Here is a 21618-nt window from a genome sequence, read left to right as displayed (position 1 = left end):
CAGTTTAGTACATGTGTCTTTCTCAAGAAACAGCTTCTAAATTCTTTTTCAAATAATTCCTGTTTGTGAAAAAAACATGGCCACCAACACTAAAAATAGAATAATCTTCGATTGCTGTCGCCTAAACTCCTAGTAGGGTTTTGAATTAATTTCTGAGGAAATTTTCTTTGCAATTCTTATAAGGCTTTCTAGAAAACATATGGAAAATCTGCTGTGATGCAGGCCAGTTTTCAAAGTAATTTAGCAGAAATAAGTCTTGATGACCTTTCAACATAAATTGTTAATGAGCTGAGAAGTACAGGGAAGTTATCTGGGATCATCATTATAGTCTTCTTGTTCCTCAACTCATTTTCATCTCTGCACACAAGTTCTACAAATATTTTATTGTAAGTCATATCACACTGTCAAATATCTTATACAAAATTACTTGAATACTTCGATAACTTTGAACCCAAATGCCAACAGGTTAGTTTAAGATGCTGTATTTTTCTGCATTTTAAAGAAAGATTTGATTAGCTAGGTTGTTTGGCTAAGATTAGTCAATAGGCACAGCTGAAAGAAACATTTTACTCTTGTTTTGTAAATTTTTCCATTTTAAAACAGTAAGTTTTGGTAACAATATTTTTAATGTGCGTTTTTCATACTTATTCAGGAGTATTGTTCCATCCTATATTTGAGACCAAGGATGAAGATAAGCATACGTAAGAAGCGGGTTCCAACCAAGTTAATAGAGAAGTCATTACAAAAGACAGAAGAAGATGTGTATAATCCACAGTGGGCTGTATCCTTACTGAATAAACCTTTATATTAACATGGAACTTTCTTAGTTTTTTCGGTTAGGCTAGAGCTGGAAATATTATTGATGGATCTTCTCAAGTTGTTAGGTCACTAAGTGACTTAGGGTCCATCCCACATTTCTTGTCTGAGATATTTCTCAGCAACCACCGGTTGGAATTTAGCAAAACTTTATAGGAAGCTTCAGTATCAAGAGGAGAAGCCCATGTTATCTTCATGTTCCGGTGGGGTGATTTTTAGCTCGACTATATAAAGTATAAGGAGAGCTATCCTACTCGACCCGGCATCGGCATCAGCGTCTTTCCGCGTCCCCACCTTGGTTAAAGTTTTTTTACACTTTCTCTTTTTTCAACTTATCTCTGTAATTACTTATGGATGGATTTGATTCAAACTTGAAATACTTATTCCTCATCATCATCCACATCATCTGACATAAGGGCCATAACTCTGGCACCAATACTTCATGAATTATCCCCCCTTTTCACTTAGATTTTCAGGTTAAAGTTTTGGTGCACTTTCACTCTACCTCTGTTATTACTGAATGGATTTGATTCAAACTTAAAATAGTTGTTCAGCATCATCACCCACATCATATAACACAAGATGCATAACTCTGACACAATTTTTCATAAATTATTCCCCTTTTTACTTAGAATTTCAGGTTAAAGTTTTATGCACTTTCACTCTGTCTCTGTTATTACTGAATGGATCTGATTCAAACTTAAACAATTGTTCAACATCATTACCCTTGTCATATGACACAAGGTGCATAACTCTGGGACCAATTTTTCATGAATTATTTCCCCTTTTTACTTAGAATTTTAGGTTAAAGTTTTTATGCACTTTCACTCTATCTCTGTTATTACTGAATGGATCTGATTCAAACTTAAAATAGTTGTTCAACATCAGCACCCACACCATATGACGCAAGGTGCATAACTCTGGGACCAATTCTTCATGAATTATTTCCCCTTTTTACTTAGAATTTCAGGTTAAAGTTTTGATGCACTTTCACTCTGTCTCTGTTATTACTGAATGGATTTGATTCAAACTTAAAATAGTTGTTCAACATCACCACCCACACCATATGACACAAGGTGCATAAGTCTGGCACCAATATTTAATGAATTATGCCCCTTTTTGCTTAGGATATACTTAGACCGTGTTTTGATACATTTTATCTTTACCTCTCTTATTACTTTAAGTTAATATTTTTGACATAGACTCAGGCTATTGTGCAAGATCTTCATCCACAATTGGAGTCAGTAAACACTCCATTGACAGCTCTAGTTTCCTCAGATGTGCCCAGTTTCACTATCCAGCATCGAAATAGTCGAGCGCGCTGTCTCCTGTGACAGCTCTTGTTAGCTCAACTATTTGAAGAATAGGGGAGCTATCCTACTCGCCCTGGCATCGGCATGAGCGTTAGCGTGAGCGTCACACAAATGTTAAAGTTTGCGTACCACCCCAGATATTTTCAAAGTCCATTGAGATATTGCTTCCATATTTTGCATACTTTTTCACCATCATGACCCCAGTCTGTAAAAAGGAGGAGGCATCTCTATCAAGCATTTTGACTGAATTATGGCCCCTTTTCGACTTAGAATATGCTTATTGTAATGTTAAAGTTTTACTCATACCTTATATTATATTATCAAGCACTGAGAATAGTCGAGCACGTTGTCAACTGACAGCTCTTGTTCACATAGTTATTGCCCTTTGATTTTTTAACAGTAGTATTCTGTAGCACAATTCTAGTCAAGATTATTTCTCCGCAACCACTGGTTGATAGACATACTTCATAGGAAGCTTTACTATCAAGAGGAGATGCACATATTATCTTTGTGTTCCTGATGATTTTTCATCCAGTTATTGCCCTTTGGTTATTCAACAATAGAATACTAAAGTACAGTTTACTTTTCCTTAACACATGTTAGAATTTTCGAGGTGGAGTGAAACTAACTTTTGGTTATACGAAGGACAAATCTCCGGATGCCCTATATGGCTTCATGACATATCACAATAATCGACTGATAAAAGCATACGAAAAAATTGGAATTCAAAAGAAGGTAACAGTTGCCAGTGATTTCTTTGCTAGAATAGTCATCCACTATTTGTAGTCATTCATGGTTTGTCTGGTTATTTATTATGCCCCCCTTCGAAGGAGGGGTATATTGTTTTGCAGATGTTGGTTGGTCAGTCGGTCTGTCGGTTGGTATGTAGACCAATCCGTTTCAGGATGATGACTCAAGAACGCTTGGGGCTAGGCTCATGAAAGTTTATACAGTTGTTGGTCATAACCAGCAGATGACCATTATTGATTTTGAGATCAGTAGGTCAAAGGTCAAGGTCACAGTGACCGAGAACAGTTAAACAGTTTCCAGATGATAACTCAAGAACACTTCGGCCTAGGATCATGAAAGTTGATAGTTTAGTTGGTCATGACCAGCAGATGACCCCTATCGATTTTGAGATCAGTAGGTCAAAGGTTAAAGTCACAGTGACCCAGAACAGTTAAACAGTTTCTGGATGATAGCTCAAGAATGCTTGGACCTAGGATCATAAAAGTTGATAAATAGGTTGGTCATGAGCAGCAGATGACCCTATCGATTTTTAGGTCAAAGGTCAAGGTCACAGTGACCAGGTACAGTTTAATGGTTTCCGGATGATAACTCAAGAAGGCTTGGGTCTAGGGTCACTAAAGTTGATAGGGAGGTTGGTCATGAGCAGCAGATGACCCCTATTGGTTTTGAGGTCAGAATACAGTGACCAAGAACAGTAAAACCATTTCTGGATGATAACTTAAGAACGCTTGGGCCTAGGATAACAAAACTTAATGGTTTCCGGATGATAACTCAAGAAGGCTTGGGTCTAGGGTCACTAAAGTTGATAGGGAGGTTGGTCATGACCAGCAGATGACCCCTATTGATTTTGAGGTCAAGAATACAGTGACCCAGAACAGTAAAACCATTTCTGGATGATAACTTAAGAACGATTGGGCCTAGGATAACAAAACTTAATAGGGAGGTTGATCATGACCAGCAGATGACCCGTATTGATTTTGAGGTCAGTGGGCCAAAGGTCAAGGTCACAGTGACTTGACAATTAAAATGTGTCCGGACGATAACTTGAGAATGCCTGAGCCTAGGATCACGAAACTTACTAGGGAGGTTTATCGTGACCTGCAGATGACTCCTTTAGATTTTTAGGTCAATAGGTCAAAGGTCAAGGTCAATTTGACTAAGAACAGTAGAGTTTTTGTACACAGTTACCAAATAATTTCTGTTCCTTGCACAAAAACTGAATGCATCAAGGGGGGCATTTTGTGTTCAACAAGCTCTTGTTATTATTTTTAGCTCACCAGAGCCAAAGGCTCAGGGTGAGCTATTAGTATCACTCACCGTCCGGCGTCCATAAACTTTTACTTTAAACGACATCTCCTCATAAACCGCTAGGCCAATTTCATCCAAACTTCACAGGAATGTTTCTTGGGTGAAGCTCTACAACAATTGTTCAAAGAATTGGATTCCATGCAGAACTCTGGTTGCCATGGCAACCGAAAGGAAAAACTTTAAAAATCTTCTTCTCAAAAACCAGAAGCCCTAGAGCTTAGATATTTGGTGTGAAGCATTGCCTAGTGGATCTCTACCAAATTTGTTCAAATCATGACCCCGGGGTCAAAATTTACCCTGTCCCAGGAGTCACTTGATTGTACATAGGAAAATCTTAAAAAATCTTCTCAAAACCAGAAGGCCTAGAGCTTAGATATTTGACATGTAGCATTGCCTAGTGTACCTCTACTAAAGTTGTTCAGATCATGACCCCTGGGTCAAAAAATTAAAAAAAAAAAAAATGCAGAAGAGCTTAGATATTTGACATATAGCATTGCCTAGTGGACCTCTACAAAATTTGTTCAAATCATGACCCAGCCCCAGGGGTCACTTGATTTTACATAGGAAAATCCTCAAAAATTTTCTAAAAATAAACCAGAAGGCCTAGAGCTTAGATATTTGACATGTAGCATTTCCTAATGGACTTCTACAAAATATGTTCAAATCATGACCCCCGGGGTCAAATTGACCCCGCCCCAGGGTTCACTTGATTTTACATAGGAAAATCTTCAAAAAAAAATCTAAAAATAAACCAGAAGGCCTAGAGCTTAGATATTTGACATGTAGCATTGCCTAGTAGTGGACTTCTACAAACATTGTTCAAATCATGACACTGGGTCAAATTGACCCCGCCCCATGGGGTTACTTGATTGTACATAGAAAAATCTTCAAAATTTTCTAAAAATAAACCAGAAGGCCTAGAGCTTAGATATTTGACATGTAGCATTTCCTAGTGGACCTCTACAAAATTTGTTCAATCATAATCCCCGGGGTCAATACTGAACCCCCACCCCTCTTGGGTCACTTGATTTTACATAGGAAGATCTTCAAAAAATTTCTAAAAATAAACCAGACGGCCTAGAGCTTAGATATTTGACATGTAGCATTTCCTAGTGGACTTCTACAAAATGTGTTCAAATCATGACCCCCAGGATCAAATTGACCCCGCCCCAGGGTTCACTTGATTTTACATAGGAAAATCTTCAAAAAAAAATCTAAGAATAAACCAGAAGGCCTAGAGCTTAGATATTTGACATGTAGCATTGCCTAGTAGTGGACTTCTACAAACATTGTTCAAATCATGACACTTTGGGTCAAATTGACCCCGCCCCATGGGGTTACTTGATTGTACATAGAAAAATCTTCAAAATTTTCTAAAAATAAACCAGAAGGCCTAGAGCTTAGATATTTGACATGTAGCATTTCCTAGTGGACCTCTACAAAATTTGTTCAATCATAACCCCCAGGGTCAATACTGAACCCCCACCCCTCTTGGGTCACTTGATTTTACATAGGAAGATCTTCAAAAAATTTCTAAAAATAAACCAGACGGCCTAGAGCTTAGATATTTGACATGTAGCATTGCCTAGTAGTGGACTTCTACAAACATTGTTTAAATCATGACACTCTGGGTCAAATTGCCCCGCCCCATGGGGTTACTTGATTGTACATAGAAAAATCTTCAAAATTTTCTAAAAATAAACCAGAAGGACTAGAGCTTAGATATTTGACATGCAGCATTGCCTAATGGACCTCTACAAAATTTGTTCAAACATGACCCCCGGGGTCAAATTGACCCCCGCCCCATGGGGTTACTTGATTGTACATAGAAAAATGTTCAAAATTTTTCTAAAAATAAACCAGAAGGCCTAGAGCTTAGATATATGACATGTAGCATTGCCAAGTGTACCTCTACAAAATTTGTTCAAATCATGACCCCCGGGTCAATATTGACCCCCCAATCAAGGGTCACTTGATTTTACATAAGAAAATCTTTAAAAATTTTCTAAAAATAAACCAGAAGGCTTAGATCTTAGATATTTGACATGTAGCATTGCCTAGTGGACTTCTACAAAATTTATTCAAATCATGACCCCTGGATTCAAATTGATCTTGCCCCATGGGGTCTCTTGATTGTACATAGAAAAATCTTCAAAAATTTTCTAAAAATAAACCAGACGGCCTAGAGCTTAGATATTTGACACGTAGCATTGCCTAGTGGACCTCTACAAAATTTTTTCAAATCATGACCCCCGGGGTAAAATTGACACCAACCCATGGGGTTACTTGATTGTACATAGGAAAATCTTCAGAATTTTTCTAAAAATAAACCAGAAGGCCTAGAGCTTAGATATTTGACATGTAGCATTGCCTAGTGGTCCTCTACAAAATTTGTTCAAATCAAGACCCCCGGGGTCAAATTGACCCAGCCGTAGGGGTTACTTGATTGTACATAGGGAAAACTTCATAAATTTGATTGCCCGGTAGACTTCTACAAACATTGTTCAAATCATGACTCCCGGGGTAAAATTGGCCCCGCCCCAGGGGTTATTTGATTGTACATCGGAAAATCTTCCAAAAAATTTCTAATAATCATCAGTTTGACATTTGAAACATGTAGCTCATATTTCTCGGGTGAGCGATCCAGGGTGATCATGACCCTCTTGTTTCTCCAAATGATTATTTGAGCTGTTTTGTGCGTATTTTACAAGCATTTTAGTTATTACTGGTACTTTTATATTGTTTGCTTTCATGGCAGTCTTTATAAGTATTATTATTGAATCTTATTGATCCTGACTTGTCAGTGTGGACATAATTTTGTGCACACTGTTTAATTATAAATTTGTTTTCAAATTTTCAATTGCATAGATAAATAATTATATTATCCTTTTTAGTTAACTTGAGCAATGTTCAGACATGGGGCCGATTACTTTGAAAAGTAATCGATTATTAATTGATTAACAGACAAATTTCTATTAATCGATTAAATTATTAATCAATAACCCAAAGTAATCATGATTAATGATTATTTTTGAAAAGCACAGAATGAAACATAAATCACATAGCTCTGAACATATATATATATATATAAATAACAGTGCTCATAACAGTGTTATAATTTCTTAATTAGTGCAATGTTTTTAACACTCAAACTTGTTAATTTGGCAATTATTTACTACAAAATTGTATAAAACAAAGACATTGTCAACTAAAATATGATGAATATCTTGTACCAACTTCCTAAAAAATCACTGGGGGACAAAAATATTTGGGGGCAAATGTCCATTTCGGAAATATGCACTGGGGGGCATATGTCCTATCTACCATTTCAGCTGGTGGGGGGAGGGGGGGTGGGCAAATGTCCAGCAGTCCACTTTTTCATTGGGGGGCAAATGACCTAGGGGGCAAATGTCCGGATCCCATTCATCTAAGCAGTCAACTACAGTCAAATGGTTCTTCACGCATATAGAGTTCAAATGCGTTTGTTGCATTTGATAATCATGCAAATGTCTTATCATTCAGCTTGCAGCGTTCAGGCGGAAAAAAACTTTCCAGCGATACTGAACAGCCGTTCAACAAGGGCAGAGGTACGTGGCAGATAAAACAAGGAATTTCCTTGCACTCTGCTTTTACAGTTCCTTCGGCAGAAATTGAAAATGCTTCCAAGCAGCCATACTAACAAGTCTGAACTACTCTGGGTACAAATTATTTTATAAATGGTACAAATATATTTTCAGGCAAAAGAATAACAGAGGACTAAACAATCTAAGGAAGATTAGTATACAAGAATGTACCTTGAATAGTGTTAACTAAACTTACCAGATCATGGTCACAAGCTAAGAGCAATTATGAAATTCAGTCTTTTTATATTTCTTGAATAAATAGGGTGTCTCTTTCCAAATATTAACTTTTAAATCTCCATACAAATTATTGTATGATGATTTAAAACTGTTCCCTGAGGCAAAGTCCAGGCAGATGTATGAAATTGGTGATTGTAGGACATTTGCCCCCCAATGAAAAAGTGGACTGCTGGACATTTGTCCCCCAGTTGAAATGGCAGGTAGGACATTTGCCCCCCATGGCTTATTTTTAGAATGGACATTTGCCCCCCAATATTTTTGTCCTATATGCCAGTATATATAACTGTATTTTTAGCTCGACTATACGCAGTATAAGGAGAGCTATCCTAATCGCCCCAGCGTCTGCGTCGGCGTCGGCATCTTTCCGCGTCCCCACCTTGGTTAAAGTTTTGGTGCACTTTCTCTTTTTGAGTCGGCTAAACGCTGTCAAGCGTTTGACGAGTCCTTGCTATTGCACGATTTCTCATTCTTAAATGGCCTCACAACACAGCGAAGTGATGTAGTTCCATTAGATTGTCTCTAATTTCAAAGAGTTCATTGATCGAATGAAGTTAATTTATATCAATCCTATTTGCTATGACCAATATACGATGTAATCTGTCATATTTATGACTTGTAATTGTGCAATACTCGAATAAAGTCACGTATTTTCTTCCGCGGTAACTCATTAAGCATAAACACGCATAACGATTCTGCGGGATTTGGTAATACATTTGCGCATATGATTATGGTGACGAATTTTATGCCCTTTTGTCACAAAATAGCAAATATGATGTTCACAAATTCAAATAAAAACTGCATATTAACTTATTAGCCAAATTACCCATTACCCTGTCCGTTTCAAAAAATAATCTTTAAAATCATTGCGTAAATAACAAATTTATTGCACTGTGCATTTTATGAATTGCGCAGACTTACAAAGCTTGCGTAACATCCAGCGAAAGACAAAATATAGTTCCAGAACATACTGCTAGTATTTTATTGAGTGGGTACCTCTGAAAGCATTTGAATGTCTCTTATCAAAGAGTTTACCACATCGATGAAATTAAATTATGACAGCTTCATTTTAAATGACCCGAATAAGATATGTGCAGTACGTTAATTCTTCCGCGAGACTTCGCGGATGAATCCTAACTACATTCTGGACACTTGTCGGCGAACACGCGTGACCTGTTTATAACAACGCTTCTACCACTTTGCATGGGTTGAATTTTGCAGTCAGTAAACGGATAAATTATCTGAAGAAGAAGCTCTTACTGGTTTGTTTAGTTACTACTGATACTAAAAATGATTTTATTTCTTATTTTTCGAGGAATAAACAAATCGGCGAAACATTAAATTGTATTTTCTTGTAGTTTTTGAAATCGAAAGTAGATCGTCTATGTTTGGCTGCTTTGACGAAACGAAACAACGTTTTTATGAAAAGATTTAAATAAGAGGTAATTTAACCGTAAACTTCAATGTCAGATACTGCCAATTGCTGCTAAATGTCTTCGTATCATCACAATTTGTAAAATATATTGTTGAAACTGGAGAAAAGTGTAACTGTATCCGGATATAATATTTTGGGTAAATATCGAGCTGCGTTATGAAATTTTAACATTCAAGTAACATACATGATAGATATTATTGTAACAGAAATGATTCTAGAATTTATTTTTATTACACCTACATATAATCTATATCAGACTCATATTCTAGTCCTGAGGCATGATCTGAAAGTAAAAAGATGAAGTGACAGTCATACTTTGGATATTGTAATACTAGAAAGAATCTAGGTAATATTTAGAAATTGAAACAGAAGATTTTCAGTTAAAATCGCACCAAAGGCTGTATCAAGGGTCTACATATTCAAAAATTTCTTGTGGTAATACCCCAAACCCTACTTGCAGGAGGGGGTATCCTCCCACACCCTTCCCCCATATTGCCACTTTACAGTTTGATACATTTGCCCTTTTACCACCTGCCGCAATGCCCATTTCAAGATCTGACTGCAATTTAAAGCAGAAAGAAACTCCCCTCCCCACACCCACCCTGCTACCGACTGCGTAAAAATGGCTGAAACATTTTTTCTGCCCAGTCTGGGCCTGTCTGTCTACATGAATCAAAATGGATAATTGAAAGTGGATGGACTTCGGGATAACAGACATGATTTTTAAGGGGTTAACAAGTCTGAAATAGAATAAATGATAGTTTTAACTAAAAAAGAACTGCATTTATTAATATCGGTTACACTATATATTGACACTCAGCAACATTTACATACATGTATCTCTAAACGCAAAAGTAAGTATACTTTAAATTGACATCACTTATAATATGATTGAACAATACCTAACATATGACAAGGCTATCGCCAGGCCCATTATAATATCTGTAAAATATCAGTTCTTTCGTCCATCCGTTACAAATTGTATGTGGCAAGCCGCGCTGTAAAATTTTAATATTATAAATTGTCATATTCAAATTTTATCATGTGCGAATATATACCAGCCGATAATTGCCTCTTTTGGCAATGCCGGAGGCAAATGCTTACTGGAAAATATATAAAGTCATGGGCAGTATCTTAGTGTCAGCTGTCAAATTGTAGTTTGTACTTAACATTTTTATTTCTGCGAACCACTCTTCAATTTTAGAGAAATATATTGGGTTTAAATTATAAAATACTTGTATTATGTCAATCAAAGTTTTACTAGGCATCGATTGAATGTTCATTTCATTTATTGTAACAAAATCTCTCTTTAGTTGGGGAAAAAAAACTAAAAACAAACTGAAACTGGTAGTTGGTGTGGCCTCAATGTGTAAAAACAACAACGAGTATGCGATATTTTCTATGACCGACATCCGTGGACATTTTACAAAGACTGGATAAATGGCTCAAACATTTTTCAGCACAGTCTGGGCCTGTCTGTCTACATGAATCAAAATGGATAATTGAAAGTGCATGGACTTGGGGATTATTGACATGGTTTTGAAGGGGTTAACTGGTCTGAAATAGAATAAATGATGGTTTTAACTAAAAAGAACTGCATAATTTACTAATATCGGTTATCTTTTCCGAAATTGGTAGCTAGTCCAAGTAACTTCCCTTAGTTTCGAATGCACAATATTCCTGTCAGTGTAAACATTCGTGTCACTATATATTGACACCCAGCATCATTTACATATCTCTAAATGCAAAAGTAAGTATACTTTAAATTCACATCCCTTATAATATGATTGAACAATACCTAATATATGACACGGTTATCGCCAGGCCCGTTATCTGTAAAATATCTGAACAGTTTTTTCGTCCATCCGTTACAAATTGTATGTGGCAATCCGCACTGTAAAATTTTAATATATAAATTGTCATATTCAAATTTTATCATGTGCGAATATATACCAGCCGATAATTGCCTCTTTTGGCAATGCCGGAGGCAAATGTTTACTGGAAAAATATATATAGTCATGGGCAGTATCCTAGTGTCAGCTGTCAAATTGTAGTTTGTACTTTCAACATTTTTATTTCTGCGAACCACTTTTCAAATTTAGAGAAATATATTTGGTTTAAATACTTGTATAATGTCAATCAAAGTTTTACTAGGCATCGATTGAATGTTCATTTCATTTATTGTAACACAATTTCTGTTTAGTTTGGGGGAAAAAACTAAAAACAAACCTAAACTGGTAGACTATACTACCAGTATGTCAATCATTAGCCGACTCTCAGGCCCTTCAGGCCTTTGATTTCAACTTATCTCTGTAATTACTTGATGGATTTGATTCAAACTTGAAATACTTATTCCTCATCATCATCCACATCATCTGACATAAGGGCCATAACTCTGGCACCAATATTTCATGAATTATCCCCCCTTTTCACTTAGAATTTCAGGTTAAAGTTTTGATGCACTTTCACTCTATCTCTGTTATTACTGAATGGATTTGATTCAAACTTAAAATAGTTGTTCAGCATCATTACCCACATCATATGACACAAGATGCATAACTCTGGCACAATTTTTCATAAATTATTCCCCTTTTTACTTAGAATTTCAGGTTAAAGTTTTATGCACTTTCACTCTGTCTCTGTTATTACTGAATGGATCTACCGTAGATACCCATGTATAATGCGCAGTTTTTTGACCCCCGGGACCACCCCCGAATCGTGGGTGCGCATAATACACAGGTATAGACAATTTTCCAACTTCAAAACAAGTTTGTTACCGATGTTCGCCATTTTGGTAAAGGGAAACTACTCCCCGCGCTTACTGTCTCCGCTAAAATCTAAGATTGCCGTTACGTTCCGTAAAAGATCGAATTGTTTATTTTTCTTTCAAAAAAATTAATTTCATATAAATTTAAAAGTATTTTGACGAAAGAAATGTTTATAAATCACAAAAATTATGTTACTAATTAAAGATCGAGAATTATCTTTAACCGAGATCAAACTGTGAACAACATAATTGACACGAGGTGACACGTTAATTGCCGGTAATTACTGGCTTTATGATCGTGACAAAAAGACTATCACACCTTTTGTTATCAGTTTAAATTGAGAAGCTCATGTCATTTTGAAAGATACCATTCCGAAATATTGAATCAGCTGCTATTTATTTATTCAAAATAGTGAATTAAAAAAAGGTAAAACAACAAATATAACAATAATTTACTGGTTTTATTTTCGAGAAAACAAAAATCGATAGTACTGTGAGACCGATGCTGCTCTCCGCCGCGGAGATAAAATTTATTACCGGTGTCGATGTAAACTCTACTTTCATTTTCCATCCACCTCAAAATTGACCAAAAATTTTTTTTTTTTTTTTTTTTTTTTCCCAGGATTTTGGACTAAGATCGGGGGTGCGCATTATACACGGGTGCGCATTATACATGGGTATCTACGGTAGTTCAAACTTAAACAATTGTTCAACATCATTACCCTTATCATATGACACAAGGTGCATAACTCTGGGACCAATTTTTCATGAATTATTTCCCTTTTTACTTAGAATTTTAGGTTAAAGTTTTGATGCACTTTCACTCTGTCTCTGTTATTACTGAATGGATTTGATTCAAACTTAAAATAGTTGTTCAACATCATCACCCACACCATATGACGCAAGGTGCATAACTCTGGCACCAATTTTTCATTAATTATTCCCCCTTTTTACTTAGAATTTTAGGTTAAAGTTTTGAAGCACTTTCACTCTGTCTCTGTTATTACTGAATGGATTTGATTCAAACTTAAAATAGTTGTTCAACATCATCACCCACACTATATTACACAAGCTGCATAACTCTGGCACCAATATTTAATGAATTATGCCCCTTTTTGCTTAGGATATACTTATATAGTGTTTTGATACATTTTATCTTTACCTCTCTTATTACTTTAAGTTGATATTTTTGACATAGACTCAGGCTATTGTGCAATATCTTCATCCACAATTGGAGTCATTAAACACTCCAGTGACAGCTCTAGTTTCCTCAGATATGCCCAGTTTCATTATCCAGCTATTATCGAAATAGTCGAGTGCGCTGTCTCCTGTGACAGCTCTTGTTTGTTGTTTTATTATGAAAATTACTCTAAAAGGCAATTTTTAGTAAAAAAAAACTGTTTTATGAATAATAATTTGATAAATATGTTAATTACTTTTAGGTGTTAAGGTATAATAGAATATTATTGAGTAATAAAAGTTCTCATAACAGTGTTATAACTTCTCAATTAGTGCAATGTTTTTAACACTCAAACTTGTTAATTTGGCTATTATCTACTACAAAATTGTATAAAACAAAGAAATTGTACCCTTAAATATGATGAATGTCTTGTATGAAGTTCCTAAACAAGAGCTGTCGGATGACAGCGCCCTCGACTATTCGAAGAATTGATTGAAAAATGGAGTGAAAATATTTCTACAGATATTCAGACAAAAGAAAAAAATACATTAGACAAACAATGTTCCTGTATTTGTGGATTTTGATAAGTCTTGCACTAAATGGCAATGTGTGAACCAATTTCAAAGTCCAAAAAGGGCCATTATTCAGCCAAAATAGCTGTCAGAGTTATGTACTCTTGCCTACAGATGGAAATCATGATGATAAACAAGTGTTAAAAGTCATATGTCAAATAGTTTTGACAAAACGTGGACTTGTATGAAATCAGAACCAATTTCCAAATCCAAAAAGGGCAATAATTCAGCTAAAATATATGACAGAGTTATGTACTCTTTCCTACAGATAGAGACTATTATACTGAACAAGTGATAAAAGTTTCAAAGCCATATGTCAAACACTTTACACAAAATATGAACTGGTACGAAAAACTTAACCCAGATTTCTAAGTCAAAAAGGGCCATAATTCAGCCAAAATCCTTGGTGGAGTTATGTGCTCTTGCCTATAACTGGACATGGTGATGGTAAACAAGTGTTGAAAGTTTCAAAGCTTTATCTCCAGAGACTTTGTCAAAATATGAACTGGTACGAAAAATTTAACCAAGATTTCTAAGTCGAAAAGGGCCATAATTCAGCCAAAATCCTTGACGGAGTTATGTACTCTTGCCTTTAACTGGACATGGTGATGGTAAACAATTGTTGAAAGTTTCAAAGCTTTATCTCAAAAGACTTTGTCAAAATATGAACTGGTACGAAAAACTTAACCATGATTTCTAAGTCAAAAGGGGCCATAATTCAGCCAAAATCCCTGATGGAGTTATGTGCTCTTGCCTATAACTGGCCATGGTGATGGTAAACAAGTGTTGAAAGTTTCAAAGCTTTATCTCAAAAGACTTTGTCAAAATGTGGACTGGTACGAAAAACTTAACCAAGGTGTGACGCCGACGCCGTGGTGAGTAGGATAGCTCTACTTATTCTTCGAATAGTCGGGCTAAAAATCACTGGGGGACGAAAATATTGGTGGGGGGGGGGGCAAATGTCCGTGTCAGAAATAAGCACTTGGGGGCAAATGTCCTATAATCTATCCTTCCAACTGGGGGGCAAATGTCCAGCAGTCCACTTTTTCATTGGGAGGCAAAATGTCCGGATCCCGAAATTGGTAACACCTAAATTAGGTGATAATTGTCAATCAATATCCTGAAAGTGTAATCTTTTAACCATACTTGTTAATTGCCACACATTTATGACATGCATAACCACAATGCTGTACATTATAAGATAAGCGCAACTTTGCGCAGACATGCAATTTGGCTCGATCTTCCTTTGAAATTCGTAATACTGTTTACATGTCATACTGATACGAACCCATTTTAAAATAAATTCTTATTGATACGGCCACACTTTTAAATGAATTTGTAATCCGACCCCTAACAAATTTGTAATTACTAAAATATGGCCCTTATCTGGAACTTTGATCTAGGATTAAAACTAGGTCACTAGGACAAATCAAAGAAAAACGTGTTTGAGGCTGTATTTTTTCAATTGAGGTTCATGAAAAGATCAGAATGTTTGCATTGATGAAATCTAGGTCTAGTTAGAATATGGGTCATCTGGGGTCAAAAATTAGGTCACTAGGTCAAATCAAAGAAAAATCTTGCAAGCAACAGGGACTGCATTTTACACTTGATATTAATAAAATTCAGTCAGAAATCTAGGTCAAGTTTGAGGTAATCTGTGGTCAAAAACTAGGTCACAAGGTCAAATCAAAGAAACACCTTTTCTACGCAATAGGGACTGCATTTTACACTGGATCTTCATGAAATTTGATCACAATGTTTGCCTTGATGACTTCGAGGTCAGGTTTGAATCTGGGCCATGTTGGATCAAAACTGGGTCATCCAGTCAAATCAAAGAAAAAGCTTGATAACACTTTAGAGGCCACATTTATTACCATGTTTTCATGAAATTTTTGTCAAAATGTTTATATTGAAGTTTAAAGTCTTGAATGATTTCGAATGTTGGTTGCGTGGGGCCAGAAACTAGGTCACTAGGTCAAATTAAAGGAAAAGCTTGTATACACTCTAGAGGTCACTTTTTTCATTCTTCCTGAAACTTTGTCAGAATGTTTGTTTTTATGGAATCTTGGATAAGAATGAATCTGGGTCATGTGTGGTCAGAAAGTGGGTCACTAGGTCAGATCAAAGAAAATACTTGTTTACCCTCAAGATTTTTGGTCCGATCTTAATGAAAATTGGTCAGAATATTTGTTTCTATGAAATCACAAGGTCAAACATGTTTACACTGTTACGGTGTGTTTCTTAGGTGAGCAACATAGGACCATCTTGGCCCTCTTGTTTTTCTTTATATAATGATTTAATGAAAGTAATAATATACTAGGACCCCTTTATAACGCTGTCGTTGGGGTCGAACGTTCGAGACCTTTGGATCTAGCGGGGTTAAATTTATAACGCGGTTTGGCCGTATATGCGGTGTATGCAATACCCCACCCACCCGTAATGCATTAGACGTATTTTGAACACTGCTTCATGTATAAGAAATTCTAAGTGTATAAACGGACATTTATTTACTTAAATACTGGAAAATACATTTAAAAATTATAATGCTATGTCATCTTTCTATTTTGTCGTAATTCTAAAAGAAAGTTGAAATTCTGAATCCCGGAAGTAAACATGTAAACTGTGTGAGAAGTGCACGGTCGTGAAAATTACAATAGCACGAGGATTTTAAACACGTGGAAAATAAATAAAAATGTAATAAAGAGAAAAAACATGGACAGTTTTACAAAATGTATAAAATAAGATAGAAAATGGTAAAATAAACTAGATCTACGATAATAAAAATTGAGAGGGGGCCTCCGTGGCCAAGTGGTTAAGGTCGCTGACTTCAAATCACTTGCCCCTCATCGATGTTGGTTCGAGCCTCACTCGGGGCGTTGAATTCTTCATGTGAGGAAGCCATCCAGCTGGCTTACGGAAGGTCGGTGGTTCTACCCAGGTGCCCGCTCGTGATGAAATAATGCACGGAGGGGCACCTAGGGTCTTCCTCCACCATTAAAGCTGGAAAGTCGCCATATGACCTAAAATGTGTCGGTGCGACGTTAAACCCAAAAAAAAAAAAAAAAAAAAAAAAAAAAAAAAAAATTGAGAATGGGATGATTACGAAAAACGGCTGCATTTTATTACAAAACTGGGCATGTTGTTTGATTTTTTATTCACTCAAATTTTCATGTTTTCTGCTTAATTAATGCAACGGTTTGATAGTTAACTGACCAATATTACATGCTTGTTATCAATGCAAACAATCTAATTTTGACACGGAACTAATTGCCTAGTTGTCACATGTCTACAGGTATTCAAAATTTAACAAAGGCATTACCCAAAAAGTAAGCTAGCAGATAGTTATTGATTTTTTTGTCATAGTTGTCATGGCAAAGGTGTTAAAGTACACAGGTACTTGCATTTTTAACGCTAGTTATGATCAAATTAAATAACATCCGTGGACTCATTTTTTGGTTGTTTTTTTTTAATTCGGGAGCCAAGAGCATACCTCATTATACCGAATACCATGGTATATCGAATAGCGTTATAAGGCCTAAAAAAAAAATATGTTTGTTTCCTGTAACCCGACCGACCGTAAGTTTTTACCGCCGACCGCAATTTTTTTATGGGCTGAAATTCGAGATTCTGATCATGTCTTTATTGATTATAGGGATAATTTAGTTGTACCCGACCTCGTCGCGCATAGTCACGAACGTTCCTGGTTCTGTCGACATGAAACAACATGGCGAAAAGCCTGTTTGTCGAGGTTCCGGGTTTTCACCCGCAAAAATCGAGAAGTTTTCTTTGATACATATCGAGTTCAAAAGTTCTGCCCCTTGTCAATCAAAATCTCGGTGAATTTCAATACTGTTCGCCGCCACAAGCGGAAGTATGGCAGTAGGCGGAGCGTCATATACTAATTAGCTACTGACAGATGTCAATCACGCCACGCGCCGACTGACACGTGGTTATCTCGTGGTTTGTATTTAGTACTTCATTATGAAAGGTGTTTATTGATCAAGGTGTAAACGTTAATTGATAAACAATTCGTAGAAGAGCAGTCTATTATCATGTTTGTACCACTTGTTCAGGGGTCACGCTGTCGGTTGCACTTGAGCCATTTGCGACAAAAGATTAATTGTGGCCCCGAAAATCTCTAATTGGCAAAAACGGCCCGAAGCTATGTCTGTCTGCAAAACTATGAACTTTGCCTGTTACACAATGTTTACTGAACAAAAGGAATCAGTGTAGAAAAAAAACGTGTATGAACAACATCTGTTATTGAAAGGCGGGAGCAAATTTTCAACAATTTTATTTGATTAGTAATTTAAAATTCAGGCCTCGACCTTAGCGGTGGACCGTTGGACCGACGCAACCAAAAATATCGGCAGGTCCACTATCAAAAGTTGGGTAGACCGACGGTCAACCAATTTTCAGTCATGGTCTGCAAATAAAATAAAACCATTAAAAGTGAAAAATTAGGGGTGGTGGGGGGTGGGGGATCGTATCCATATCGGCGAATTCACAAAACGAAAGTTGATTTTGCCTTAGTATGGCATTCTACAGTTATAAGCATTGGCGAGTTAAAGTCAGGATAGCACGAATGGACTACTCCACCGATCGGGTGAGTGGTTTTTACGTGGTAACTTTACCAAATTGAGTAATTACATCAGGCAAAATTACCTGGATTGACTGGAATTTACCTGCGAGTCGTAAAAATATCAAAACGTCATGCTGGTAATTTTCCATTCCACAAGCACGTGCGCCCTATCGTAATACTTAATTTACATCGCAGTTACTTTTGTCACAAAAAACGCGCGTAGTGCATTCATTTTTTAATATAATCGCTTCAGATATTCAACACCGCTTGAGAACTAATACAGTTTGAATTCTATAACAATTTTAATAAGATATCGACAGGAATGTAGGCAAAATTCTTTTAAAACGATCAAATTTTCATATAATGTTTTGTAAAATTTCAAACAGCGCGATCTTGATTATTTATTTCCTTTTTAAAGTAAATAAACGGTACATACTATGGTAATAAAATTCAGACTTTTGACCAGAAAGTACAAAAAACACAATTAAAAAATCTTAAATAATGAAAAAGCGGCAGCAATTTAAATACATGGAGTAAAACGATTTTTTGGCAAACAGATTTCTGTTAGCACGGCAGAATAGGTTACGTGACCTCATGAACGTAAATAGAAATGTGGTTTTAAAACTTTGTTAGATATTCTTCTCAAACAATAATGTAAATTTCTTGAGGGCAAATAGGTCAGCATCGTTCACGGTCTGACACATTTACATGTCAGTTTATTCGGGATATTGCACATTCGCTTTTAAAACATTAAAGAAAAAACTTTTTTACTGATTTCTTCTCAACAATTAAAGGAACCGAGAAAGTACGATCAGACAGTGATGTGTCACATGGCGCGAAAACATGACGTAATGCAATGACAATCTCGTGGAAACTATACCGCTTTGATCTCCACTGCAGATGCCACAATAACCGACACACTTCTTTTAGCTCTTTGAGGGGGTGTTAATTGATGATGAAAACGAGGCCAATTACTTAGTTTATCATCAGAATGATTACCGATAATTGTTGATGTTTTTTTTTTTCACTTTCAACACTGGTGCTGATTGTGTCCATATTTTGGGACACTTTTCAAAATAATTATTTTTCGGGATAACAGATTGCTACAGTCTTCCATTTTTAATTATTTAGAAATAAGTCCTGTTTCTTTGAGTCATATGAAGTTATGACGTCTACAGCATCACAATTTATGAGATAGAATTGGAGGTCCACTAAAGTCTGAGCAGGTCTACTAGATTTTAGCAGTTGGTGAACCTGCTGGCAACTGCTGAAAAAAGTTAAGGTTGAGGCTTGATTAGGCAGTTAATTGGCGATAATAAGGTTACTAAACACTGAAATGTTCTGACACCTACTAAAAAAAAAATTAAAAAAAAAAAAAAAAATTCCCTACCTACCGACCCCCATTTTTTTCAGCATGTTACAGGAAACAAACATATTTTTTTTTTATGCCTAAAGGGTTTGGAGTGTATATTGATTGATGGTACTTACTTAATTCAATTACATGCTGCTTCATAGTTGGAGAATTTTTTTTTTTTCAACTGTGTAGAACGTTAATCGCTTCTGCAATGTTGAAGTTAAATTTCTTTTGTTACTTATCTTGAAAAATTACACTGCTTTTTTGAAGGAATTATTATGGAAAAATTGCATACCACATCGGGTTTAATTAGAATGGTGAACAGATATTCTAAATGACATTCTTTGCATTCGTAATTCATTAAAATTTCTTGTTTTTAGCTGGACTTTTTGAAGAAAAAATAGAGCTATTGCACTCACCCCAGCGTCTGCCTCAGTGTCGCTTTGGGTTGAAGTTTTTGATAAAGTCAAATATATTTCTGTTACTATCAAAGCTTTTGACTTGATACTTAAAATAGTTATTTACTATCAAAGTCTACACCAGGAGAAATAATCTCCATAACTGATTTGAATTTTGATGGAGTTATGCCCCTTCTTGTAGAGACTTACCCTAAGACCTCTTTACACAAGGGAAACAACCTGTTTATATAGTGAAATTGTTTAGTGAACACTGTTTGTTAATCCTAATCTTGTCCATGTTATTCCAGTGCAATGGAAAAGTAAACTATCTATGTTAAATGCTACGCATGATAAGACAGTCATGCATCGAGCAGTCCTGAAATTAATTTCTTTGATTTTCTCATATTTCTATATGTTTTTCCCTTACTTTGACGCATATATATAGATAGTAGAGATTGTTCTCTTTCCAGCAGTAGCATTTTCAAAATAGTTTGCCTTGTGAAATTCTGTGGGTTTTGACTTGTTCAAAATAGTCGTCTGTTTGTTGACAAATTTCACTTTCACTACAGAAAATGTCACACTTTCCCCAGGGCATTAACTTATTTGATCTTTATACAGTTTTCTATTCAGATTGTTAATCCTTCTGGCAATTATGCATAATTATGCATGCTTTTTCCCTGTGTAGAGGTAAAATGTGCATAGTTTGCATGGGGTACTAGGCCAATAGCCACCTAAGACTACATTAAAGTCATAGCAGAGTTGTCTCCATTTTTAGCTCGACTATTCAAAGAATAGTCTAGCTATTCTACTCACCCTGGCGTCAGCGTCGGCGTCACACCTTGGTTAAGTTTTTGCATGCAAGTACATACAGCTATCATTTAATGGCATATAGCTTTGAAACTTATTTTTTCTTTTTCTAGGTCAATACCAACCTCACTGGGTCAAGTTTCATAACTCTGACATCTATTTTGAGCAAATTATGCCCCCTTTTGGACTTAGAAAATTCTGATTAAAGTTTTACATGCAAGTTACTATTTCCAAAACTAATGCAGATATTGAATTGCAACTTCACATGTGTGTTTGGGGTTATAAAACTAGATGATAGCTCCAAGTCCCATAACTCTGACCTTCATTTTGGTCAAATTATGCCCCCTTTTGGACTTAGAAAATTCTGGTTAAAGTTTTGCGTGCAAGTACATACAGCTATTACTAAAAGGCATATAGATATGAAACTTACTTTTTCTTTTTCTAGGTCAATTACCAACCTCACTGGGTCAAGTCCCATA

General features: G+C 36.0%; 1 protein-coding gene across 3 annotated transcripts in view; it reads left to right on the top strand.

Moving 5' to 3' along the window:
* LOC123524931 (MORC family CW-type zinc finger protein 3-like) overlaps positions 1 to 21618 on the top strand; it is a 138675-nt gene that overhangs the window by 33465 nt on the left and 83592 nt on the right. For all 3 annotated transcript variants that reach the window (XR_008370614.1, XM_053541367.1, XM_053541368.1), the window contains exons 7-8: positions 653 to 781; positions 2733 to 2864. Coding sequence is in view for 2 of the 3 variants with exons in the window: in XM_053541367.1 (XP_053397342.1) it covers positions 653 to 781; positions 2733 to 2864 (261 nt within the window). In the remaining variant the exon portion in view is untranslated. The remainder of the gene's footprint in view (positions 1 to 652; positions 782 to 2732; positions 2865 to 21618) is intronic.

The sequence above is a fragment of the Mercenaria mercenaria genome, chromosome 4, assembly GCF_021730395.1.
Source record: "Mercenaria mercenaria strain notata chromosome 4, MADL_Memer_1, whole genome shotgun sequence".
NCBI lineage: Eukaryota > Metazoa > Mollusca > Bivalvia > Venerida > Veneridae > Mercenaria > Mercenaria mercenaria.
The sequence above is the reverse complement of the archived record's forward strand: the minus strand, read 5'-3'. Positions and strand labels throughout refer to the sequence as shown.